This window comes from Sebastes fasciatus, chromosome 3 (genome assembly GCF_043250625.1).
Source record: "Sebastes fasciatus isolate fSebFas1 chromosome 3, fSebFas1.pri, whole genome shotgun sequence".
Classification (NCBI taxonomy): Eukaryota; Metazoa; Chordata; class Actinopteri; order Perciformes; family Sebastidae; genus Sebastes; species Sebastes fasciatus.
Window position 1 is genome coordinate 39,152,889 of NC_133797.1, and position 22,985 is coordinate 39,175,873.

Here is a 22,985-nt window from a genome sequence, read left to right on the forward strand (position 1 = left end):
ATAACTAACGTTTATTATTAACACCTAAATCAGCACATATTTTTGAGAACCAGTTTTTGTCTTCACTTTGTCAGAAAGGTGTTTCTCTTCAGTGCTAACGCCAATTTTCAAGATATTATCTAGATATTGTCTTGTTTGAATGCTTTATCCTCTAACGTTATAGGACTGCACTGACAATGTCTTAATATATATTAAAATGTCCCTCAGGAAGATGTTATATGATACAGTTGACATTATTGTGCAAGATGATAATTAGCCCTGCAGGACTTTTTGTTTTAACTTTGATGAATTTTAAGTTTCACAGAAATATTAGGTTATTTGTTGAAGAGTTGTTTCTGCATATTGTAAAGTATAGTGTCCACTCCTTGTATTTTGACTCAGTGAAAGTCTGCTGGGTTCAACAGACTGGACCATGAGTTAATCAGAGTAACTAAAAGGTTCTGGTTTCTCTTGCTACAACAGGCAGTGGGTGTCCATCAGCGCTCTCAAGTGTGCTCCTGAGGTGTCCATAAGATGCTGGATGTCTGCCTGCTGATTCACAGGCTACTATAGATAAGATCATCAATGAACTGATTAATATACAAGTTCTGTACATCACTGAAGCAGGTGTGTTGTTACATTCAGTCTCTTTAAGTTGTTGTTTGCTGTGTTGTACAGATTCTAGGGATCCACTGCCTGGCCATCATGCCTGAAAGTAAAGAAAATAATGCTGCATTAATGTGCTGTGGGTTAAACATGTAGCAAAGTATTTAAAATTACAAGAAAAAACAGTCTTCTCAGTTTAGGCAGTTTCATTGCAAGGCTCACAATAACCTTTTAAATAAGTATGCAGTATCTGTAACCCAGTTTGTCAACCCTTACAATTTTATGAAAAGCAGATCACCGTTGTGACGATGGGCGTAAGTACCTTTGAATTTTGACCGTTAATAATCGTCCTAACATTGAATATCTTTCAAGTTTTACCAAACTTGGACCAGGAGGATCTAAGATTAATGGCCCATCCTGTGATACGCTACATCATTCTTACAGTATATCCCTCAAATAGATCCTGAATCAGCTGTAATAGCAAGAGATGCTTACTCAGGGGTTGTGTTGGGTCTGAAGTTGACGACAGCGTAGGGGGTGAGATCTTGTTCTTGAGGCGGATGTGTCTGGACTGTGCTGTAGAGAAGATCTGATTGGTTCTGACGGAAGTGGACTCTGCTATAGTGAAGATCATCCTGCTCTGTTGGTTGAGCTGAGATGTCGTCATACACAGGACCAGGGTTTACCTGATAAAGAGACGAGAGAAATTATTTAACATTACACTTAATTTAAATCCTCCTAAGTAGGCCTCTAAAGTGATTCCAACTAGAGCTCAACTGGATGAGAGGGTTAGTACAACATAGCTGGTACTGAAGTAGTCTTGGATACCTTTAGAAGACTTAATCAAAAATATGTTCATCGATTAAATAAAATACATTTGTGCAGAGAAAACCTAATTGTATGGCATCTTTTGCAGACTTATAAAGTGATAATGTAATTGTCATCAGTGGCGAACATCATATGTAATGCTGTGTTCACACCAAGAACTTTTCACGCGGTGCAATTACATACAAAGTCAATGCAAAGAGGTGAATAGATGCAAATTCGCACCAGGTGACGCGGGAGATGAAATATTTCGACTCGAGCGAGAAATTCACGTGGCGCTGTGTTGCGAAAGCCTTTCAGCATTGAGATTCTCCTCCTGTCGTCACTGACGTCCTGACGTCCTGACGTCCTGACGTCGTTGAATCAGAAACTGAGGAAATAAATCTTGTATCTCTGTCATCACCCAGAGCTACGATAGTACATCATATCTGTACAGTGTTGCTGCAGTATCTATGCCCAGATGACGTTATGCGGAGTGTTGATGGAGCAGCTGCATAGTCTGGCACTGATCGATCCAAACTCCATCCAGAAAACAAGCATTTAAAAAGTTGACAGACAGACCTGACAAAGCATGGATTCAGACTTTACAAATCTGCATTCTTATGTAGTTATTTCAGCATCCCCTTTGATTTGTTTATTGCACTTAAATCACAGCACAATTTGTTTATTTTGGGTTCACACCGCAGTAGTGCGGCTTGCTAGATACAGTCATTGCAATGGTACTGTATGTGATTACAGCTCGCCGCCAGGTGATGTTATGAACCCAGACATGACGGCATTTAGTTTTCTGACATATCTGGGACTTCCATTGTTGATGGAGGAAAGAAAAGTTGTAGGGCTGGGCGATATGGCCTAAAAATAATATTGGGATATTTTTAAGGCAATATCGCGATACACAATATATATCGCAATATTTTCAAATATCCTCTAAGCACTTCATAAATGCTTGATTTAACCCTTAGATGCATACAATCACACCAATATGATGATTCTTGTAGTCCCTGCAGTATTTGTCTGAAATAAAACCTTCTTGTTTATATTCAAGTGTTTTTTATTGGAATGATTTTAATCTTGCTTGCAAACAAGGGGAAATCACAAGTCAAATTTAACAAAACAGTATCCAGTATGACAACATTATCACCATAATAAGTATTTCACACGTTTGTAACTGTACAACCGGCGTAACAATAAACATCTTGAATCTTGAATCTTGAATCTTGAATAATAACAGTTAAACGTGCAGAAAAGGTGCAGTAGGGGGAATAATGTTTAGATTTTTGTGAGCAGAAAAATAACATTTGTGAGATGAGGCTGTTGTCGGATGAAAGAATCTTTCGTTCTGCAGAGAAGCAGGAAAGAAGATGTTGATGTTTGTGTTATTGTAGCAGAATTCATTAATTTCTTTTTTTACCTGCTCCATGTTGTCTGATGTTTCAGTTCTAGGAGATTGTCTGGAAGTCCTCTTTCTTCTGGTTAGTGAAATGAGTGAATGTAAATTAATAAGTGATTTCAATTTAGTGTGTGAATGTCATTACTCTGAAACAGAGGACAGTGTTGCTCACCTGATCCAGCAGAAGACAGAGAGGGGTATTATAACCAGGAGAGCAGCACAGACTCCTGCAGCTGCTGCTGGTGTCCATTTCCCCCTCATACTCTGGACAGTGAGAGTCTCTTCATGAGAGCTGCTGTTGTTGTGGGTTCTGACAGCACAGGAGTATTTTCCTGCATGCTGACTGCTGACTGGGTCTAGAACCAGGTGTTTGTTTTGGTTCTCTGTCAGGGTCAGAGGTCGACTGTTGAAGAACCAGATGTAGTTTGTGTTGTCAGTCAGAGGACAGCTGGTACTGCAGGTCAGTGTGACTCTCTGGTCCTCCGTCACCACTGCAGAAGGACTAAAGTGAACATTCAGACCTGAAAGATGGTTAGAGCGGTCAGTAAATCCTCAGTAAGTCCTCATACCTAAACAATAAAATAGGTTGTTTGTCAGTGTCTTCTTAAACAACCCACATACTGTAAAAGACTCATACACGTGTTAAGTTAGGTCTGGTTAAGTTTAAAAACGATGGTACTAGTTAAGGTTAGAGAAAGATCTCCTTCACGCTATAAAGTAACCATATTGTGTGTTTGTAGGAGATGGGAGGTGAACTGTGAACTCTAGTGTTAAAGCCGCATGTTTTGTACACCAACCACCTATCACAACCTTTAGAAGACAGTAGAAAAGCAGTAGATTGAATGCAGCTCTCATTGGTAAGTTGAATTTCATTATTGAATTGTTTGAATTTACTGAAAGGCTGATTCATTCTTCATGGAATACATGAAGCATGAATCAGCTTTTTATTGTGCTGACTGCTGGTAGTACATGGTGTGGAAGTCAGTAATTCACTATACAAAAATAATGTATTTAATCTTAAGTGTTACCTGTGACAACTAAAGTCACTCCAGGTTTCCATCCTTCATCGTCTCTCTGGAGTCTGAATGTGTATTCTGCTGAGTCATCCTTCTTCAGGTTATTGATTCTCAGGATGTGTTGATTCTTCATGTTGTCATGATACGTCACACGACCTGCAGCCTTCATTGGCTCTACAACTTCTTCTTTCCCACTTCTCTTTATTTTATACCATAATTTATATTTAGGCTGCTGGTTCTCAGGATATTCACTAGAAATGTTCAGTGAAGAACCTTCCAGAGCACAGATTCTCCTGCTGACATAATTCACACTCCTGCAGGTGCTGTTATCAGGACCTGAAGAAGAGATAAGAGACAAGAGGCAGTTTCACTTTAAGTACCTTCTACAGATAAAAGATACAAATATTTGAATCATAACCAGTGTTGGAAATTAACTTTTTTGTCCACCTGTCACTGTGGCTGCTGGATTCCAAAATTAGGGGTGAGAAAAAATTGATTCACCTATGTATCGCAATTTATTTTTGTTACAATTTTGAAATTGTTTTTTTAAAGGGACTGTTTGTAAGAATCAGAAATTGGTTGTAGCAGCGTCACCTGTGGCCGTTAAGTCAACGAAAGTCAGCGTCCTGTTGCACGAGCTCGCCTGTGTGCACGCTAGCTGAATGTGAGCGAGCATCCGTCAAAACAGTGAGGCGACGCATGTCAGCTAAAACCACAATATCACTCTATATTTCACCTGCTTGGCAGAAATGTTAGCTGACCAGACGAAGGTCTCTCCATGAATCAGTGCTGATCCTAGTGTTGGCTTTTCCTGCTTCAGCCTCCCGACCGTGTCCGGAGGGAACAGGGGAGACACCGGCACCCGGTCGGAGACGATAACGTTTCTCGCTGCGGAGCCCCGTCACTTCACAAGACACGGGAAACCTCTGTTGGTCTGGAGGAGCTACAGCAGTTATTTCTGCACAATCGTCCATTGTACATTCACTAGATATTCTCAGAGCTAAACTTACTCTTCTGCAGTGTGTAGTGTGCGCGCATGCACGTGAGATGGAGCGAGCTTTGAGTGAAGGCAAGCAGGCAGGCAGGCAGGCGTCCTCCGACCGCGGCCAACACTGTTTTGCAAGACGGGCTTCACTAGATATAACTTTGCGCTTTTTGGTGCTTCCGTGTAGTTTGTGTTGGAGTCCGAGTCTGAACAGTGTAGCCACACGCGAGCGCGCATGAGACACCGACCTGGATTGATTTATACGTGTAAGAAGTTATAAACAGTCCCTTTAAAGCCAGAATCGATATATTTGCTTAATTTGAGTCTATGTGGAGGTAGAAGGAAGTTACAGCTTTTATTGTTGTAGTCTGAGTAATGATCATGATGATTTAATGCCAGCGAGCCGAAGCGAGAAAGTAGAAAACGGCGGAGGGTCAGCTTGGATACGACCTGCACCCTCCCATTTTAAATCCAAAGTGGTAAACATTATACCCATATACTGACATTTATGTTAAATGCATTCAAACCGCCCCGGATAAAGAGAACGGAGCTGACGGGAGAGCTAGAGACGGACTTGGAGAAGTTAGAGGAAGTACACACATGTGACTATGTCTGTTTTCAAAATAAGGTGTTAACAAAGGGAACTGTATATACAAAATACATATATGGAAATAAGATTGATTGGATTATATTCACCAGAAGTATAAAACATTACAAGTCCCTTATAAATTAAAAAGAAAATACCACTAATCTGTGCGGGAAATGTCTTTATTCTTTGATTTTTGGGTTGCTGGACATTTTTTTATAAATAATTCCAGACAATGATCCTGATATATTTGACTTCAGGACATCTCTGACTACATACATGCTGAAAATTAAACATTTTTACTCTATTAATTTAGATATTTTCCAAAGTAAAATCCCTAGAAGTGTATGATTCAACTTTTTCCCCATGGTCTATAGTGTTAAAAACATTAACAGAAATCACAATAAATCATAATATTGAATCGCAATACTTAAAAATCACAATACTTATAGAATCGCTATACTTGAAAATCGCAATACATATCAAATCGGCACCCAAGTATCTTGATAGTATCGAATCAGGAGATAGGTGTATCGTACCAGCTCTATCAAAAATCTACCAGCCACTCAATAGAGTATCATTGTTTTTTTGGCTGGTGAGTGAAGCAAATCTAGCAGCCACTTGCATATTTTACCAGCATTTGGCTGGTTTTCATTTCCAACCCTGATCATAACACTACAAAAAAAATATTAAATCAATCAATCAATATTAAATTCATCATATTTCTCATTGCCATTTGTACACCATTAACACAAATATCCCATTTTATAAGTTTATAAGTTGGCTTGTACTCACAGATTTCAGCAGAGCGCAGATCCTCACGGCCTTTTACAGCACAGGAGAAACTTTCAGCAGAAGTGGTGGAAAATATAAACGGTGGTTTCTCATACTGGCTAACTAAATATCTGCTCTTGTACCATATAAAGGCAGTTGGAGGACAGCTGGAGTTACAGGTCAGTCTGACATGTGATGTGTCTGCAGGACTCATTTGAATATGTATTTTTGTTGGGCGATAACAAATCAATTTTTCATCAGTTGTTCAATTAAATCAATTAATAACTATATACATTATTAGATATAAACTCAAAGCCTGGTTTATCCAGAAAGAGAGAAGGTGTAACACCGTGGTTGTTGTGCTTTTAACTTTTAAAATGCAAATTAGAAAAGAAAAGAGCAAAGATATGTCTTAGAGGTGTGGGGGTAGGAGGTGTGTTTGTGGATGTTTCTGTAAACTCAACCTGTTGGATATGTGATGGAGCAGGGCTCATCCTCTGATGTCTGCTGAGAAGAACACATCCTCCCTTTAGCATAGGTCACTTTAAAGCAGGTCGATGAGACAGAATCTGGACAAAAATAAAAGAGATACCTTATTTATATTTGTGATGGTCAGATGTATTGTGTGTTGTTGTTTCTCAATGATTCCACTTTTCTTGAAAGTGTAACTTGTTAGACTACAGGCTGTGTAACATGATGAGGAGCTGCTGGTTGTCACTCACCCACTGAGACTTGAGGGGCTCTGAGGTCCTCGTAGCCTTTGATAGCACAGGAGTATGTGACTGCTTCCTCACTGCTGACCAGCTGTTGGTACCAGGGAGACCAGTCCTGATAGAGGAACTCTCTGTTCTTGTACCAGATGTAGACTGCAGGGTTTTCAGTCAGAGGACAGCTGGTGCTACATATCAGTGTTACTGTCTGTCCCTCTGTGGTGGGAATCACCTTCACCTGCAGGTCTGGGATCATCATGGTGTTAAAAATAAGAATTTATACACTGATATTAGTTTTAAAATAGTAAAATACTGACAGCCACTGTACCTGCAACACGGAGCCAAATTCTGTTTTCCCTGCAGTTTTCTGGTTTGTCAGTAGTTTCTCTGCAGCAGTAATTGTTTTCATCCCTCTCAGTCAGATCTTTGATTGTCAGAGTGAAGTTACTCTCTGCAGACATGTTGTATGTTACACGATTTCCATCTGCAGAGATCTCATTCTGAACAAACTCTGCTCTTTCCCAGTATCCGGTGTACCATTTCCTGGTTGAAGTGGGATGTTGAGCTGAGCAGGGCAGATCCACTGATGAACCTTTTAAAGCACAGATGCTGTTTGGTCGTCCCTGAACCCCTTTAACAGAAGATTTCATCAGCAAACATCTGGACACATTTATACTTCTAGTAACATTCTTCTCTTTACTAACTGGTCAATGATAGTAGTGTGATGCTGTAAAGGATCTTAATGATGTACTGTAATACATCTAAAGAGCTCGTAACAGAAGAATAAGTGAAAACTTGATGGCCAACGTTTTCTTTTGAATCAATCTAATTTGTCTACAAATGAACACCTACTGTACATTCCATACAATTTTTTTTGTACGGATCACAGTTAATTATTATTATTGTTATTATATAGGAAAGGATAAACAGTCATTCATACCTGAGATGAACAAGATGAAACCCATAAACACACATCCAGCTCCTGATATCAACATGGCTGCTGTCGTCTTCAGCTTCTAATCAGGAAGGTGATTCTATAATTTAATGACCTTATTACAACTGCTGTGTTTATAAAACCTTTATAAAAAATATAGAATATAAACGGATGATGAAAATCAACAGCAGTCTTCTTCCAGAGACAGAATGGACTGTTGGTCAGTGTGAGGGCGGCTGGAAGACAAACTGCAGCTCTGACACCAAAACGTCACTTCCTTCCTGAGACTTCTAGTGCAGAACCTAAATAGCACAGTAGTTATTTGATGTCATATTTTGTCATTAAAAACTTTGACTTTAACTTCACTCTGTATTTAATCCAAATTATTATTGTTTTGTATTGTTACATGGTGACAGAGTGTTTTCCTGCAACATGCATTAGGAGTAAATTACATTATGTTTTCATCATGTCAAAGTTCTCAGAGTGAGAGCAGAGACATGTGAAGCCGTCTGTGGTTGTTTTGTGGTAGAAAAAAAAGCTGCAGACACAAATAGCTACGATCTTTTAGTTCAGCTCATCACATGCAGAGCACCATACATTTTTGACAGTAAAAACTGTTTAACAAAAACCTTTTTTTGCAGTAACAGCTGAGAATCCTCCATAACGTAACATAACATGAAGCACACTAGAAAACTGCCATACAGTGATGCAACAAGCTTTTCTGGCAAAGTGATCTGTGCTAAAGATTAGATGTGGCCAACCAGTCAGACACTGAGAGCCATGTCATCACAAAATGCACACGCACACATTTCCATTAAGAAGCAATAGTATTTTTTATTTTATTTTCTTGCATTTAGCTACAACATTATGCCTAGCAAAGAACGTATGTTGCTAAGAAGTGAAAGTCAATTGTTCGTTCCATTGCAACGTCAGCGCCCAGCAGCAAAGCTACTCTTCCGCCGTAGTGCTGTAAAAAAGTAAAGCAAAATTATTTCTATTCTATTGTCATCATTTTAATGTCTCTGCTGAAATGGCCCGTGTTGAGCAGTAAAAATATTATAAATATACATACTATTATAACAATTTACTTACTTACTTATTAAACTTTTTTACCCGGCTGCTTCCCAGAGGAGCATAAAGTGAGCGATGGACATAAATGGAAGTTGGTAAAATCCAGCACACAGATTTTGAGAGCAATCTCAAACCAGGGATGTATAAAAGGTTGTGTCCTGTTCTTTTGCCCTGCGTGTTAGTAAATAGCCTACAACTCCATTCAATTCTGTTTATATCATGCTACTAGTGCTACTAGCTACTGGCCAATAGCCGGTTGTTTGGGAACAGAGACGTTAATACATCCACCACGGTACAGGCTTACAGCATACAGCCCATGGGTGTATTATAAGATAATAAAAATGATTATTAGAGCCAATATATCCATTATTACAGCCACAGACAGCTAGCAGGAAGCTGGCAGAACCGGATATGTCATATGAGCGTGCAGGGCGGTGCAGTCCCGTGGGTCTGATGCACGTTCATTATGCCGAGGAAAATAACTCTGGATTCAGTTGTTAGTTTTACAACTTTTAGAACATAATGATTGAAATGAGGGCTATTTGAGTGTTCGCACTGGGAAGTTGATTTACTTAAAAAAAAATGATCTCTTGATTTACAGACGTCTCTTTATACATCCATGGACACAGACTCATTGGAGTTTTCAGTCCAAAATGGCGGAAGCGCCATCTAGTGGCTGTTGTCAAAAAAGCACCAGAGTTTAGTCTCTGTGCTTCTCCTCTCTTTGTCCCTAGTTGAGACGCTGATTCACCTGCCACTAATGGGGCTGTCAACTGATCTGATCTGTGGCCTCTTTGCTTGTAAAACATGGAATCTGTTCTCAAATCATTGTTGGGAGTTTTCACACAGTGTTGCATGCTGCAGTCTACTCGCTCTTAACTCTTCAGCTGCTCGTCCACTTGCATCCTACACACAGGCAAAGTGCATCACACCTCCTATTTGAAGATGTGTCTTAAAGAGCTCAGGCTTGTTGGCATGATTGTGTTTGTGAAGCTCAGTACTTTTGGGAAACCTGCGGTCCACATTAGCATGAAGTGAACTGAAAAGCTGCTGCATTGTTACAGTGAAGTCTGCTATATCAGACAGAAAAGTTTCTCATTGCGTTCAGCAGAAAGAAATATGAGCTTGCCCTTATGTTTGCTCTTTGCTTTACACTTTCCTGTCCCTGCTATGTTACTTTAGTTATTCTAGTCACTTAAACCTTCAGGGGAGGATCCCTTACAAAATACCATGGTAACAAAGTTTTGTTTAGCGAGAAGGCTCTATGGTGGAGTAGAGATCATCTGTGTGGTCCTCAGAGAAGTGGAGTCTGCCATAGTGATGGTCATCCTGCTCTGCTGATCGAGTTGACATGTTTTCATATATGGAACCGGGGTTTATCTGAGGAGACAAGACACATAAAATGACTTTACATTCAAATGTTTGGCTGATCCTCCTATCAGAGCATTATAACGTTCAACTAGAGCTCAATTGAGGAGAGTTTTTTGAAGCCTTTTTAGGTATATTTTGCAAATGTTTGGTGGCTTGAAAATGTATTCACCTATTTAGTGTTTCATCCTAGAGATTATTTTAGAAGAAGGATTAATGTATTGGCTCGTTAAAACTGTGCTACAAAAACACTGTTTAATTGCAGGTTTTAAATACCTGTCCTGTCAATTGTGAACATCATGACTGGTTGATATCAAATGAATTACAAAAGGCTGATATTTATGGACGACGGAACCTTCCAAAATCAATAATAAATGAACAAATAAATAAATGACTCGATAAATAAATTTATTTGCCATTAAAACTAGAAACAATATATGAAAAATAACTGTAGTCCTTAATTAATTGATGAAATATAAGATATTAAATAATATTGCTGTTTTAATGAGCTTTTTAAAAAAAATTTATTTACTTTTGCATTAATTACATTATTTATTTACTCTTCTGTTTAATTTCCCCTTTTATTTATTTATGCATATATTTTCATAAATTATAAAAATTATACTTTTAAAAATGAATATAGAATAAATAAATTCAATAAAAAAATCATAAAAATAAATACATGAATAAATAAAAGTGGAAATAGACTCATTCATCTTTTTCAGACATTTTTCAGATATTTCTTTTCAGAATTTTTTTTTTTAGACATTTTTCAGATCTTTTTTTTTTTACTTTTTTTTCAGACTTTTATTTTCAGAAATTTTTCAGATCTTTTTTTTCAGAATTTTTTTAGACTTTTTTTGTCCGAAATTTTTCAAATCTTTTTTTTCGGACATTTTTCAGACTTTTTTTTCAGATCTTTTTTTTCAGACTTTCTGTCCGAAATTTTTCAAATCTTTTTTTTCAGACTTTTTTCAGATCTTTTTTTTCAGACTTTTATTTCAGATCTTTTTTTTTTAGACTTTTTTGTCCGAAATTTTTCAAATCTTTTTTTTCGGACATTTTTCAGACTTTTTTTTCCAGATCTTTTTTTTCAGATCTTTTTTTTTAGACATTTTGTCCGAAATTTTTCAAATTGTTTTTTTCAGACTTTTTTTAGATCTTTTTTTTTAGACTTTTTGTCCGAAATTTTTCAAATCGTTTTTTTTCGGACATTTTTCAGATCTTTTTTTTCAGATCTTTTTTTTTCAGACTTTTATTTTCAGATATTTTTTTTCGGACATCTTTTTCAGACATTTTTCAGAATTTTTTTTTCAGACTTTTTTCAGATCTATTTTTCAGAATTTTTTTTCGGACATTTTTCAGATATTTTTTTTCAGAATTTTTTTAGACTTTTTTTGTCCGAAATTTTTCAAATCTTTTTTTTCGGACATTTTTCAGACTTTTTTTTCCAGATCTTTTTTTTCAGATCTTTTTTTTCAGACTTTCTGTCCGAAATTTTTCAAATCTTTTTTTTCAGACTTTTTTCAGATCTTTTTTTTCAGACTTTTATTTCAGATCTTTTTTTTTTAGACTTTTTTTGTCCGAAATTTTTCAAATCTTTTTTTTCGGACATTTTTCAGACTTTTTTTTCAGATCTTTTTTTTTAGACATTTTGTTCGAAATTTTTCAAATTGTTTTTTTCGGACATTTTTCAGATCTTTTTTTTTCAGACTTTTATTTCAGATCTTTTTTTTCAGACTTTTATTTTCAGAAATTTTTCAGATCTTTTTTTTCGGACATCTTTTTCAGACATTTTTCAGATATTTTTTTTCAGAATTTTTTTTTTCAGATCTATTTTTCAGACTTTTTTTTCGGACATTTTTCAGATATTTTTTTTCACAATTTTTTTTCGGACATCTTTTTCAAACATTTTTCAGATATTTTTTTTCAGAATTATTTCTTTCAGACTTTTTTCAGACTTTTTTTCGGACATTTTTTCAGACTTTTTTTAGATCTTTTTTTTCAGACTTTTATTTTCAGAAATTTTTCAGAAATTTTTTTCGGACATCTTTTTCAGACATTTTTCAGATATTTTTTTTCAGACTTTTATTTTCAGAAATTTTTCAGATATTTTTTTTTTCAGACTTTTTTTAGATCTATTTTTCAGACTTTTTTTTCGGACATTTTTCAGATATTTTTTTTTTTTACTTTTTTTTCAGACTTTTATTTTCAGAAATTTTTCAGATCTTTTTTTTCACAATTTTTTTTCGGACATCTTTTTCAAACATTTTTCAGATTTTTTTTTCAGAATTATTTCTTTCAGACTTTTTTCAGATCTATTTTTCAGACTTTTTTTCGGACATTTTTTCAGACTTTTTTTAGATCTTTTTTTTCAGACTTTTATTTTCAGAAATTTTTCATAATTTTTTTTCGGACATCTTTTTCAGACATTTTTCAGATATTTTTTTTCAGACTTTTATTTTGAGAAATTTTTCAGATATTTTTTTTCATAATTTTTTTTCGGACATCTTTTTTAGGTAAATCAGCTACCCAGTAGGAACACTTAAATAGCCCTCATTTAAATTACTATGTACTAAAAGTTTAAATAAATCCTGTCCAACTGGGGGTTTGTTAACTTTATCTCAAATCTAGCGTAATGTGCTTTAAGGTGAGCTAACTTGGCTTGCCATAGTCAGCAAATTTCAGAAAACAGCATAAAAAGCAATTAAATACGTTATCTATGACCGGTATAATTTTACTAGGCAACTGTAAATATTGGGGTAATTTGGCAGTAATTCCAAAGAAATGTACTTGCTAATTATCACCTAATTACCATGAAATGTGCAGACCTGTAAAATAAAGTGTTACCAAAGTGTTTATAATACAGATAATCTGTTTGCATTAAAGTTTTTGCATTTTCTGTCTTTGTTTGGCGAAATTCAGGTTTTTCTTTTTTCTTTTTCTTTTAAATGAGCAAAGTGAAACTGTCCTTAAAGCAGGCAGAAGGAAACATACTGACTGATGTGAGGCATATTTTATTAGGGACCCATTTAAGGCCTCACTGTCCAGCTAAATGTGCTATCGATGTCGTCCATCTTGTCTTCATCAGTTCAGCCACCTGCTGCATGACTGCCCTCGTATACTAGCTACAACACCTATATATCTACCTATATACAAAGCAGATAGATATAGATAAGATATTTTATATTTTATTCTCCCAGTAATGTTCAACCATCAGTCTTGGAGGATAAAAAAGGTGCTGAATAACATCCTCCTCTGCTTTTATTTCCTTTATGTTAAAAGGTTACAGTAAAACCTCGTATCAACCCCAAAAGAAAGAATAATAAATGCAAAAGACGGAGCACTGGTTAAACATTTCTAGAACTTTTAAATATATTTTTGTTTCACAAGAACACTTTTTGGCCGTTTTATGCCTTCATCATAGTGTTATTATTATTATTATTATTCATCTTAGTGACAGTGATGGTTGCCATAGCTACCGGGGCGCACCTGCACGCTGCTGTGTGCGCGTGTGTTCTATGTTCTACGATGTCATTCTAGAATTCTATGACGCATTACAGCCGTTGTGGAATTCAGTAAGATTAGGACTCAGCTTATTCGTCACTTGTTTTCTCAGAGCAAAATATCTTGCAAAACCGCCAAGAGACCAAAACTCAACGCTGAACATCCACTTCTTCATTGACACAATGTTATCAAACAGGCAAAGTGAAGGTAAAGAATTGTTTCTATCACAGATCTGTGAAACACACACTCAGTAAGCAGAGCAGCAATACCTCTGTATGGTTTCTGTTGGAACATATTCATATGTAACGTGATTAATCCTACCTTTGAGAGATTAATATTCAGACTGTGTGAGAGAGATGTTTCTAATCATTTTTGTCCAATGCAGTTTGACAAAATGTTAGAAACACTTTTCGAGAAAATTTAATCCAGTCATGGACATGAATTCCCTTTTGCACATTTCCTAATATAACTGCAAAGTTTCTAATCGTGCAAAAAAACAACAACAATATGTTCAACTTGATGTTAGGTCAAATAGTTTTCTTTAATGACTTTCATGCACAGGTGGTAGTTCCTGTAAGCCTCTATTCAACTGGGTTAGGCAGTAATGGAGCACTGATTGAATTTATACTTATTCAAAAACTGACATTGAGAAAAGTAATAAAAGAGGATAAATATAATTATTTATATTATAAATATTAAAGAAAAAGTTACTTGTATGACTATGTGGAAAATAAACAGCAGTCTATATTCACAAAAAGAAGAGAAGATGGTTAAAAGGCTCATCCAACACAAACTACAACCTCAAAAATGGCTTCAGTTGAATCCACACATCTCTGACATAGAGTGTTTTTTTTTTGGTTTCTGTGTGTCTGACACTCAAAAACACAAAACTATTGACATGCACTGAGTTGCTTCTTACAGTAGAAGTGTTGTAGTTAGAAAAGTCAAAGTGTATGACATAACTTGTGTCAGTGAGTGACTGACCACCTCCTCTGCTCTCTTGTTTTGTTTACAGTCACGGTACATAGAAGCGTTCGACTGGCCAACGCAGGATATTACAACCATCTAGGAAAACCAGTCATTTCCTACAAGGAGACGGCTACGTACAAGTAAGCTGACGTGTGTGTGTGTGTGTGTGTGTGTGTGTGTGTGTGTGTCACAGTCATGCTTGTATACAGTATGTTCTGTAGCATACACAGGCTATGTGTTTAACAGTCATAAGTTCTTCATTATACATCTTCAAAGCTCTCACTCTTTCTCATTTTCATTATACAATACTTTCAGAAAAAGGAGGTTTTCTCCAGACGGTGTGAGAAAGTCCATCGCCAAGAGAATCAGCATGGCCAGCGAGATCATAGGGGCCAATTGGGCCATAGAGGCCAACAGGGCCAGTGGGGCCAACAGGGCCAGCTGGGCCAGCAGGGCCAAAGAGGCCAGCGGGGACAACAAGGACAGCGGGGGCAACGGGGCCTGCTGGAACGGCATTATTCGCTGGCTGTTCTTCATGCTGCCCGTGTGTCTTGGTAAGCGATCTCTCCTTCTACAAACAATCATATCTTGTTCATCAGCTTGTGTGTTTTATACTGTAGAGTGTCTGTCTTTTGAATTAAACATCACTGACCTGTTTCTCCAATACTTTGTTTCTCTCCATCCATCAGGAATTGTATACGTCACCCTGGCTCTATCCATGAACAGCAACTCTCTTGACTCAGGACCCTCAGCGTCACTTTTCCCATCAACCAAGCGGGATAAGGTATGACCTTCTTTTTATTCTTAATGTGCACCTATAAAACACAATCACAGCCCAAATATGTTCTCACCTACATGTTGAAACACACAATGATGTCAACATCCACCATTCAAATGAATCTCCTGTCACTTACAGGCCTTGAGCACATATGAATGGATGGGGGAGCGGATGAGAATGCTGCAGGACGAGGTGCTGAGGTTAAAGTGGGTCAAGGAGCCACCAGGGGACACTATGCTCAACTTTGCCCTGGAGTCGCAAGGTGAGACATCTAAATCACCCTCATAATTTTTTTCAATCTGTCAGATTGTAATTCACACATGTAATTTTTAGTTTTGAGATCCCTTTTTCACTTTCTTTGTGTGTGTTTTTGTGTGCAGGGGCCCTTGTTTTAGCTCGATTGTCCTCGGAAACATACCAATGCACCGGACCAACCTGTTTTCTTGTATACCTGATACGTCTTTGGAGACCACCTGTAGACCCAAGTATTGTGACTCAGGTAGGAACTAGGAACTACACACACAAAACACATGGCTATGTGGTTTGGCAATATCATCTAATGGTTTGGATTGTTTTACTGTCTATTTTGTTATACCTCATACCATCTAAACTTTTTTTTATACTCTTTCATTCTGCAGGGAGGACCAATCGTGGACGGACGCTGCTGGCCATTTGATGGTGAGCGTGGACATTTAGTCATAGCCCTGTCCCACCCAGTGACCATCAGCCATGTGACACTGGGTCACATTTCAAAGACCGAGACAACTGACAGCATCTCGAGCAGCCCAAAGATGTTTGCTGTCTATGTAAGTCACAAATTTAAAATTGTTACACTGCAGACGTCACATACACGGAGAACAACAAGGTGCTCAACTGGATCTCTATCTTTCTCTCTTGCAGGGCATGAAGACTAAAGAGGATGAAGGTACCCTACTAGGAACCTTTCTTTATGATCAGGACGGCGAGTCATTGCAGACTTTCAAACTGTCTGTGAGTATTACATCGTGCAACGAAACACATGCACATGCATTTTTTAAATTTCACCCACAAGCTAATATATCATAAGAATTACAGTTTGTCTGTCCTCATTGTAGGCTACTCATTATATCCCTTATTTCCCATCCTCTCGGTTTGTGCTCAACTAACTCTCTCTGTTCATTTCTCTATCTCTCAGGATCAGGAAGCAGGTGTCTTCAGCCACGTGAAGCTGCAAGTCGAGAGCAACTGGGGAAATCCTGACTACACTTGCGTGTACAATTTCAGGGTCTATGGGACCATATAGAAGACGGTGTTTGCTCCTATATGGGATATGGTGTACTGTGAGTGTTCACCATACGAACCTGCTGGTTAGAGGTGTGGTGTACTGTGAGTGTTCACCATACGAACCTGCTGGTTAGAGGTGTGGTGTACTGTGAGAGTTCACCATACGAACCTGCTGGTTAGAGGTGTGGTGTACTGTGAGTGTTCACCATACGAACCTGCTGGTTAGAGGTGTGGTGTACTGTGAGTGTTCACCATACGAACCTGCTGGGGAGAGGTGTGGTGTACTGTGAATGTTCACCATACGAACCTGCTGGTTAGAGGTGTGGTGTACTGTGAGAGTTCACCATACTTCCATAGTTTGAGGGCTGCACGGTGGCAGAGTGATCAGCATTGTTGCCGCACAGAGGAAGGACTGGTGATCGGCCTATGTCTGTGTAGAGTATTCTCTCCGTGCATGCATGGGTTTTACCAGGTACTCTGGTTTCCTCCCATACACAAATAATAATAATGATTATTGTTCAATAAAAATCAAAAAAATATTTCTGCTTGTTTTATCATCTATTTGAAACCCACAAGTGCAGTGAACTTGATACAAGTATAAAATAACATACAAATATCATTCTTCCATCTTACAAAAGCACATTATTGATCATGTAACAATTCCAACATATAATTTAACATTTACAAATTGAATAACAAACAACATAAATGCCAGATTCAGGTGATATGAAATAAAAAATAAACTTGAAAAACTTAACCTTGATGAATTTTGATTCCAACCATCAGAGTATGTAACACATTTAAACAGGTCATTTTAAAACTCACAGTATTCGGACAACCATGAAAAGTTTCTGTATCTCAATCTGTGGAGTGAAACTATGGAACAGTTTCATTGTGGAGCTAAAGCAATGTCCAAACTTAAACCAGTTTAAAATAAGGTATAAAGACATGATGTTCACAAGGTACAGGGATGAAGTGGGGGTTTGACAATCACAAGGTGTTTACAGGGGTTACTGTTTATTTATCTATTACTGTTTGTTCATTTATTTATTGGTTACTTAATATTTATTCTGTATTAGTCTATCTTCCTATTTTTTCTGTAAAGAATAATGCAAATTTAAAATTCAAAATCAAATTTAGAATAATGTATTCATGGTCAGATGCTGTGTATTGTATATATATATATATATATATACGTATGTATACATATATGTATATGTGTATGTGGTGTGCAGTGTGCGCATGTAGTGCAATATGCAATGTATACATATATATATATATATATGTGTGTATGTGTATTGCATGTTGTATTGCATGTGCATATTGTATATTATAAATTGTATATTATCAATAATAATATGCGCATATACGAAAAGATAACTAGTCAATATGATTAAGTTAAATATATAAGTAAGTAATTGGTATTGTGATTAAGTTATATTATAAGTAATGAATTGGTATTCTGGATTGATAACAAATTTATAGTTTGATAAGGATAATTATATCAGTAATTAATTCATATTTCTGTATGACAGAGATAAAAGGTAATTATAGTAGACAAATTTAAGAACATTTAATTAGAGTATATGTATGGCTCAATAAGGAAGCTGGTTAATTATTAATGAATGAGTTATGGAGAAGGGGTGGGATTAAATAAGTTTGTACTTCTTCTTACTCCTTTTCGAATATATAAATCAAGGCATGAAGTGTTTGACAATTTGCTTTTCTTTTGCTTTTCATTGTATGTAAATACTACTTCTTTCTGGTTGTCCACTTGTTGGTATGATCATTCTCTTTTTCTTTATTTTTTTTGTATTCTACATGTTCTAAATACATTTTTAAATGAAATGAAAAGAAGCTGTGTAATTTGAGGTACCAAACTGTGAGAACAGTGTTGAACTACTGCACCATTTGTGTTTGAGTGAAAAATACAAGGATGGTGCAGATAAATAAAAACATAAATAATCAAAACAGCGACTGCTCTGTTTAATACAAATCTGTAAAGTGAGGGTATTAATTTGGCTGCTTGGTGAAATCGAGGCTGACACTGAAGAAAGATCCACGACTATGAAGCTGGACCGGCCCGCCTCCATGCTGCTGCCTGCACATGCTCGACCTGCATTTCCACCAGATCCGTGATGGAGGGTGTCTCAATGCAGGAGAAGCAGTCGCCAGGAGATTCAGCAGTGGCATCGCCTATTTCTTGCTTAAAGTGTTGTCAGAAGTAGATTTGTTTAAGAAGTTTATATAAGTTGCCTCCAGCTTTCTGTGTGCAGAACCTCCCATTAAACACATGGTGGCAGCAGCACTCCACTGACAGGAGTCAGTCAGCCGGGCATACATGTTACTGCAATATTAGTATTAATGTAACTAAGCACATTTACTCAAGTACAGTACAATTTTGAGGTACTTGTACTTTACTTGAGTGTTTTCATTTTCTGCTACTTTATACTTCTACTCCACTACATCTCAGAGGGAAAGGTTGTAGGTAGTTTTTACTGCACTACATTTATTGGACAGCTTTAGTTACTTTGCAGATTTATATTGTGTATTAATAATCTGAATCAACTAATACATTATGATATACAGTATATATACATACATATATATATATACATATACATATACATATATATACAGTACATAACCAGCTGCAATATTAATGTGATGTTTACAGTACTGCATCAAGACATGTACCATTCAGCATAATAATAATAAACGGTACTTTTAGATACTTTAAGTACAGTATTTTTACACTGTGGTATTACTACCTTTTCTTAACGATTTTGGTAACATTTCATTTTATAGGTCCGCAAATTTCATAGTAATTAGCTGATAATTAGCAAGTAACCTATTTGAAATTTCTTTGGAATTACTGCCAAATTACTCAATTTATCAAAAATGACTTTATTATAAACATGATTTAATAATTGTATGCTAAAATAGCATATAATGGTTAAAATAGGGCCCTTAGGCTTGAGGAGCGTCTGCTCTTCATCGGAGGTGGAAAACTAATAGAAGACACATCTGATCAGGCACAAATCTCACCATTGTGTGACTTATTGAAAAAGAAGAAGTCCATATTCAAAGAAGTTATTTTCTAATTATCATATATTTAACAGCAGACATGGAAATAAAGCATATGAATTAACTTTGTATTCTTTTGAGCCGGCTCGTTCGCGTCCGACACATCACTAATTTCATGACAACTGGGCTACGTCCATCTGCTGAGGAAGATGATGTCATACAATCTAAAGCTCCAGAACAGCTACTAAATGGTCGTTGTGGTGCGACTGTTTTGCTTCAAAGGTCAAGAATGAACTTTCAATCTCTAAATAGACATTTGTTTTAATGAATTCAAGACAGTGAAGCATAATAGAATAGACATGTTGCTGATCTGGTGACAGTAGCTAAACTGATATAGTGTTAAAATTGGACACTCCTGCTAATTATAAAGGTCCTCAGCCTGGCAGTTGAGACTGCTGTAAACCCCGGCAGTCTCAAGCTTGTAGAAAGCATCACAGTGTAAGTCGTTCTCTCCCGTCACGTTCACAGAGACAATAGTGAACATCTCATACGGAGGAATCAGTACTTCATCTTCGTCCGAGTCAAACTCGGAATAGGATTGAGGTAGGCGCCAAAACATGTTTCTATCTCAAAGCAGGTCCTCTGTCCAAACTGACGCAAGTCCTTGTTGAGGGAGCTGGAGGCGAATGAGCCGAAGCGAATGGTTTGTCCTAATTCCCCGATGAAGAGCAGTTTGCTCCTCCGGTAGGTGGTGAAGCAGCTTCTTTGGTTGAGTTTGAGGAGCCGGATGGCGTCAGACAGCAGGAAGTGGAGGGCGTGGAATTGAAACGATGTCTTGTAGGAAGCCTTCCCCCTACGGACTGCTCGGTTTAGGTCGTCGTATGACCCCGCTGTGTAGGCACACAGAGCCCTGAAGTGATTCCAGGACAGCGGGTCATACATGTCCTTATTCTTCATGGCTTTGAGGGCACACAGCTTTGTGTATGTGGAGTGCAGACCTTCCCTGGTGCTCCTGGGGAGGTAGTGGCGTTTCACGTTGATCAGCATCTTCTGGGAGCAGCCGTAATACATGTCATCGACGGAGTCCAGAGACAAGCTGAGAGGGATTCTGATGAGCCTGGACAGACCTGACGGGACCTGTACTGCTGCCTTCAGCGAGGCGTTTGTGGTTTTCTGCACGGCAGCCTGAACGGAGGTATTCTGAACATTTACAGGCTCTTCAGATGCTGAAGATGGGTCCACTGTAGCCTCCTGTGGAGAGGATGTCTCAACATCGACCTTTTGGACATCAGAGCGTTTCAACAGGGCCTTTATGGTGTCATGTTCAGGCAACTGTTGAAAAAACAGAACATGTAGTTTTATTTAGATAATGCATTTTACAAAATAACATTAAATTACATTTTAACGAGGAATAACTGTCATGGCCATTTTTCAAAGGGGTCTCTTGACCTCTGACCTCAAGATATATGAATGAAAATAGGTTATATGGGTACCCACGAGTCTCCCCTTTACAGACATGCCCACTTTATAATCACATGCAGTTTTTTTGCATGCAGTATAAATGGGTCATTTCCTTCTATTCTAAAATGGTGTATTTGAATATTTCTGCATGGGGTCCCTAAACAGTCTTGAATTACATAAAATGGGTATCACAGTAAAGCTGAGACTCTTGTGGATCCAATGAGTTCAACTGTATTCATGTGTGATGATGTTAGTCTCCATAGTAGCAATTTCATTGTAGTGGGACCATTTATTGAAACCTGACCGCACTGTATGTATCGTTGGATGCAGCAAAATAAAAAAAAGTAAAACAGGCTAAATTAAAGTGGTTTTGAGCATATATTAATATTAATTACAGATGTGCTTCTAAAATAAGTGGGCATCAGAAATGAAACATTGTGCTAATCTAATAAAATAATGATAAAAATAAAATAATTTCAGATGGAAATGTAACTTGAAGTATTTATTAGTTTATGTTGGTGTGTCTCTTCATCACTGATATTTGCAAAAGACTCACAAAACGTGTTTCCTTTCTCAATGTTTACATTTTGCATTTGACCTACATATGACGTACATCTCGTGTTTAAAGCGATAGTTACGAATGTAACTACGGTTCTATGAATCCTGGATGACCGCCAGAGGCAGTGCTTCAACACTGAACTCTGGCGGTCAGTAAGGATGAAATAGAACGATAGTTACGAATGTAACTACGGTTCTATGAATCCTGGATGACCGCCAGAGTTCAGTGTTGAAGCACTGCCTCTGGCGGTCAGTAAGGATGAAATAGAACCCCGTATGGGTCTATTTTTATCAGCTGTATAGACGTTATCCATCCGACCAATCACAAATCAGACTGGAGCGCGGAGTAATCGCAGCGGTGTTTTATTACCCAGACATCTCTACATAATTGATTGACTCGTATCTCTGTCAGAATTTGATCGATTCGGTTCTCCTTAACATTTGGAAGGTCTAGAAGAGATGCATGATTGAATTATTTTATCCTCGGTCAAGTTAGCACAGGGGTCAGCAACCTGCGGCTCTTTAGCCCCTCTTCAGTGGCTCCCTGTGGATTTTTGAAAACATTTAGGCAAGGCAGGGCGAGGCAGCTTTATTTGTAGAGCACATTTCAACAACAGGCCAAATTCAAAGTGCTTTACATAGACAATCAAGAACATTGCGGCAAAGTGCAAAAGAACATTAAGACATAATTAAAACAGTTATAAAAACATAAAAACATTAAAGATTAGAAAATAAAAACAAGCTAAAAATAAAAGCTAGGATAAAAGCTAAAACAGAATATAACACAAGTGTTAAATCACAAGTCCCTAACCCACCTGCAGGCATGGTATAGAATGCACACTTGACTAAACCACTCCCCCGTAGGTTATATAAGTCTGCCCTCCAGGCCTGAACCCTCCCTTTTCCCTCCAAACAATTCCAGGCAGAACAAAGAGAGAGTGATATACCTGCCCAAAGGGAGCACCAGCTGCAGTGAGGACAAGGCTTGGATGGGCATTACAAGGACCTACTTCTCTTGGTGAGTTACCTGACTCTATCCAATGTCTATTCACATCACAAGCTAACCCCTATGCTGAACTGAAACACCATGTGGAGCAATTGTGGCAAGTTGATACCCTTCCCTTCAGAAATGAAAAGTTGATCACTAGATCAAAGCAAGATAAGGAGGCCATGGACCT

General features: G+C 37.5%; 2 protein-coding genes, 3 long non-coding RNA genes and 1 pseudogene across 6 annotated transcripts; 3 read left to right on the forward strand and 3 right to left on the reverse strand.

Moving 5' to 3' along the window:
• Nucleotides 1–552: 552 nt before the first annotated feature.
• LOC141765057 (sialoadhesin-like) lies at nt 553–6,260 on the reverse strand. The gene is made up of 6 exons (XM_074630903.1): nt 6,183–6,260; nt 3,829–4,152; nt 2,973–3,321; nt 2,822–2,879; nt 1,081–1,271; nt 553–688 (listed from the first exon to the last, which is right to left on the reverse strand). The coding sequence occupies exons 2-6, from the start codon at nt 3,983–3,985 to the stop codon at nt 661–663; spliced, it is 783 nt and encodes a 260-aa protein (XP_074487004.1). The 5' UTR covers nt 3,986–4,152; nt 6,183–6,260; the 3' UTR covers nt 553–660.
• Nucleotides 6,261–6,587: 327 nt separating this feature from the next.
• LOC141765375 (uncharacterized) lies at nt 6,588–8,088 on the reverse strand. Its single transcript, XM_074631432.1, has 5 exons — nt 8,012–8,088; nt 7,812–7,933; nt 7,200–7,502; nt 6,884–7,117; nt 6,588–6,730 (listed from the first exon to the last, which is right to left on the reverse strand). The coding sequence occupies exons 2-5, from the start codon at nt 7,864–7,866 to the stop codon at nt 6,621–6,623; spliced, it is 702 nt and encodes a 233-aa protein (XP_074487533.1). The 5' UTR covers nt 7,867–7,933; nt 8,012–8,088; the 3' UTR covers nt 6,588–6,620.
• Nucleotides 8,089–13,698: 5,610 nt separating this feature from the next.
• Nucleotides 13,699–15,216, forward strand: LOC141765377 (uncharacterized). The gene is made up of 3 exons (XR_012593469.1): nt 13,699–13,958; nt 14,767–14,860; nt 15,036–15,216. It is a non-coding gene; the product is annotated as an uncharacterized LOC141765377 (long non-coding RNA).
• Nucleotides 15,217–15,257: 41 nt separating this feature from the next.
• On the forward strand, nt 15,258–15,997 carry LOC141765378 (uncharacterized). Its single transcript, XR_012593470.1, has 3 exons — nt 15,258–15,504; nt 15,637–15,760; nt 15,879–15,997. It is a non-coding gene; the product is annotated as an uncharacterized LOC141765378 (long non-coding RNA).
• A 263-nt stretch (nt 15,998–16,260) lies between these two features.
• Nucleotides 16,261–17,518, forward strand: LOC141765058 (uncharacterized). Of its 2 annotated transcripts, XR_012593369.1 has the most exons (3): nt 16,261–16,304; nt 16,399–16,488; nt 16,673–17,518. It is a non-coding gene; the product is annotated as an uncharacterized LOC141765058 (long non-coding RNA). The 2 variants fall into 2 exon arrangements; XR_012593368.1 differs by having other exon boundaries at nt 16,399–17,518.
• Nucleotides 17,519–20,089: 2,571 nt separating this feature from the next.
• LOC141762899 (ecto-ADP-ribosyltransferase 4-like) lies at nt 20,090–22,463 on the reverse strand (annotated as a pseudogene).
• Nucleotides 22,464–22,985: the final 522 nt, after the last annotated feature.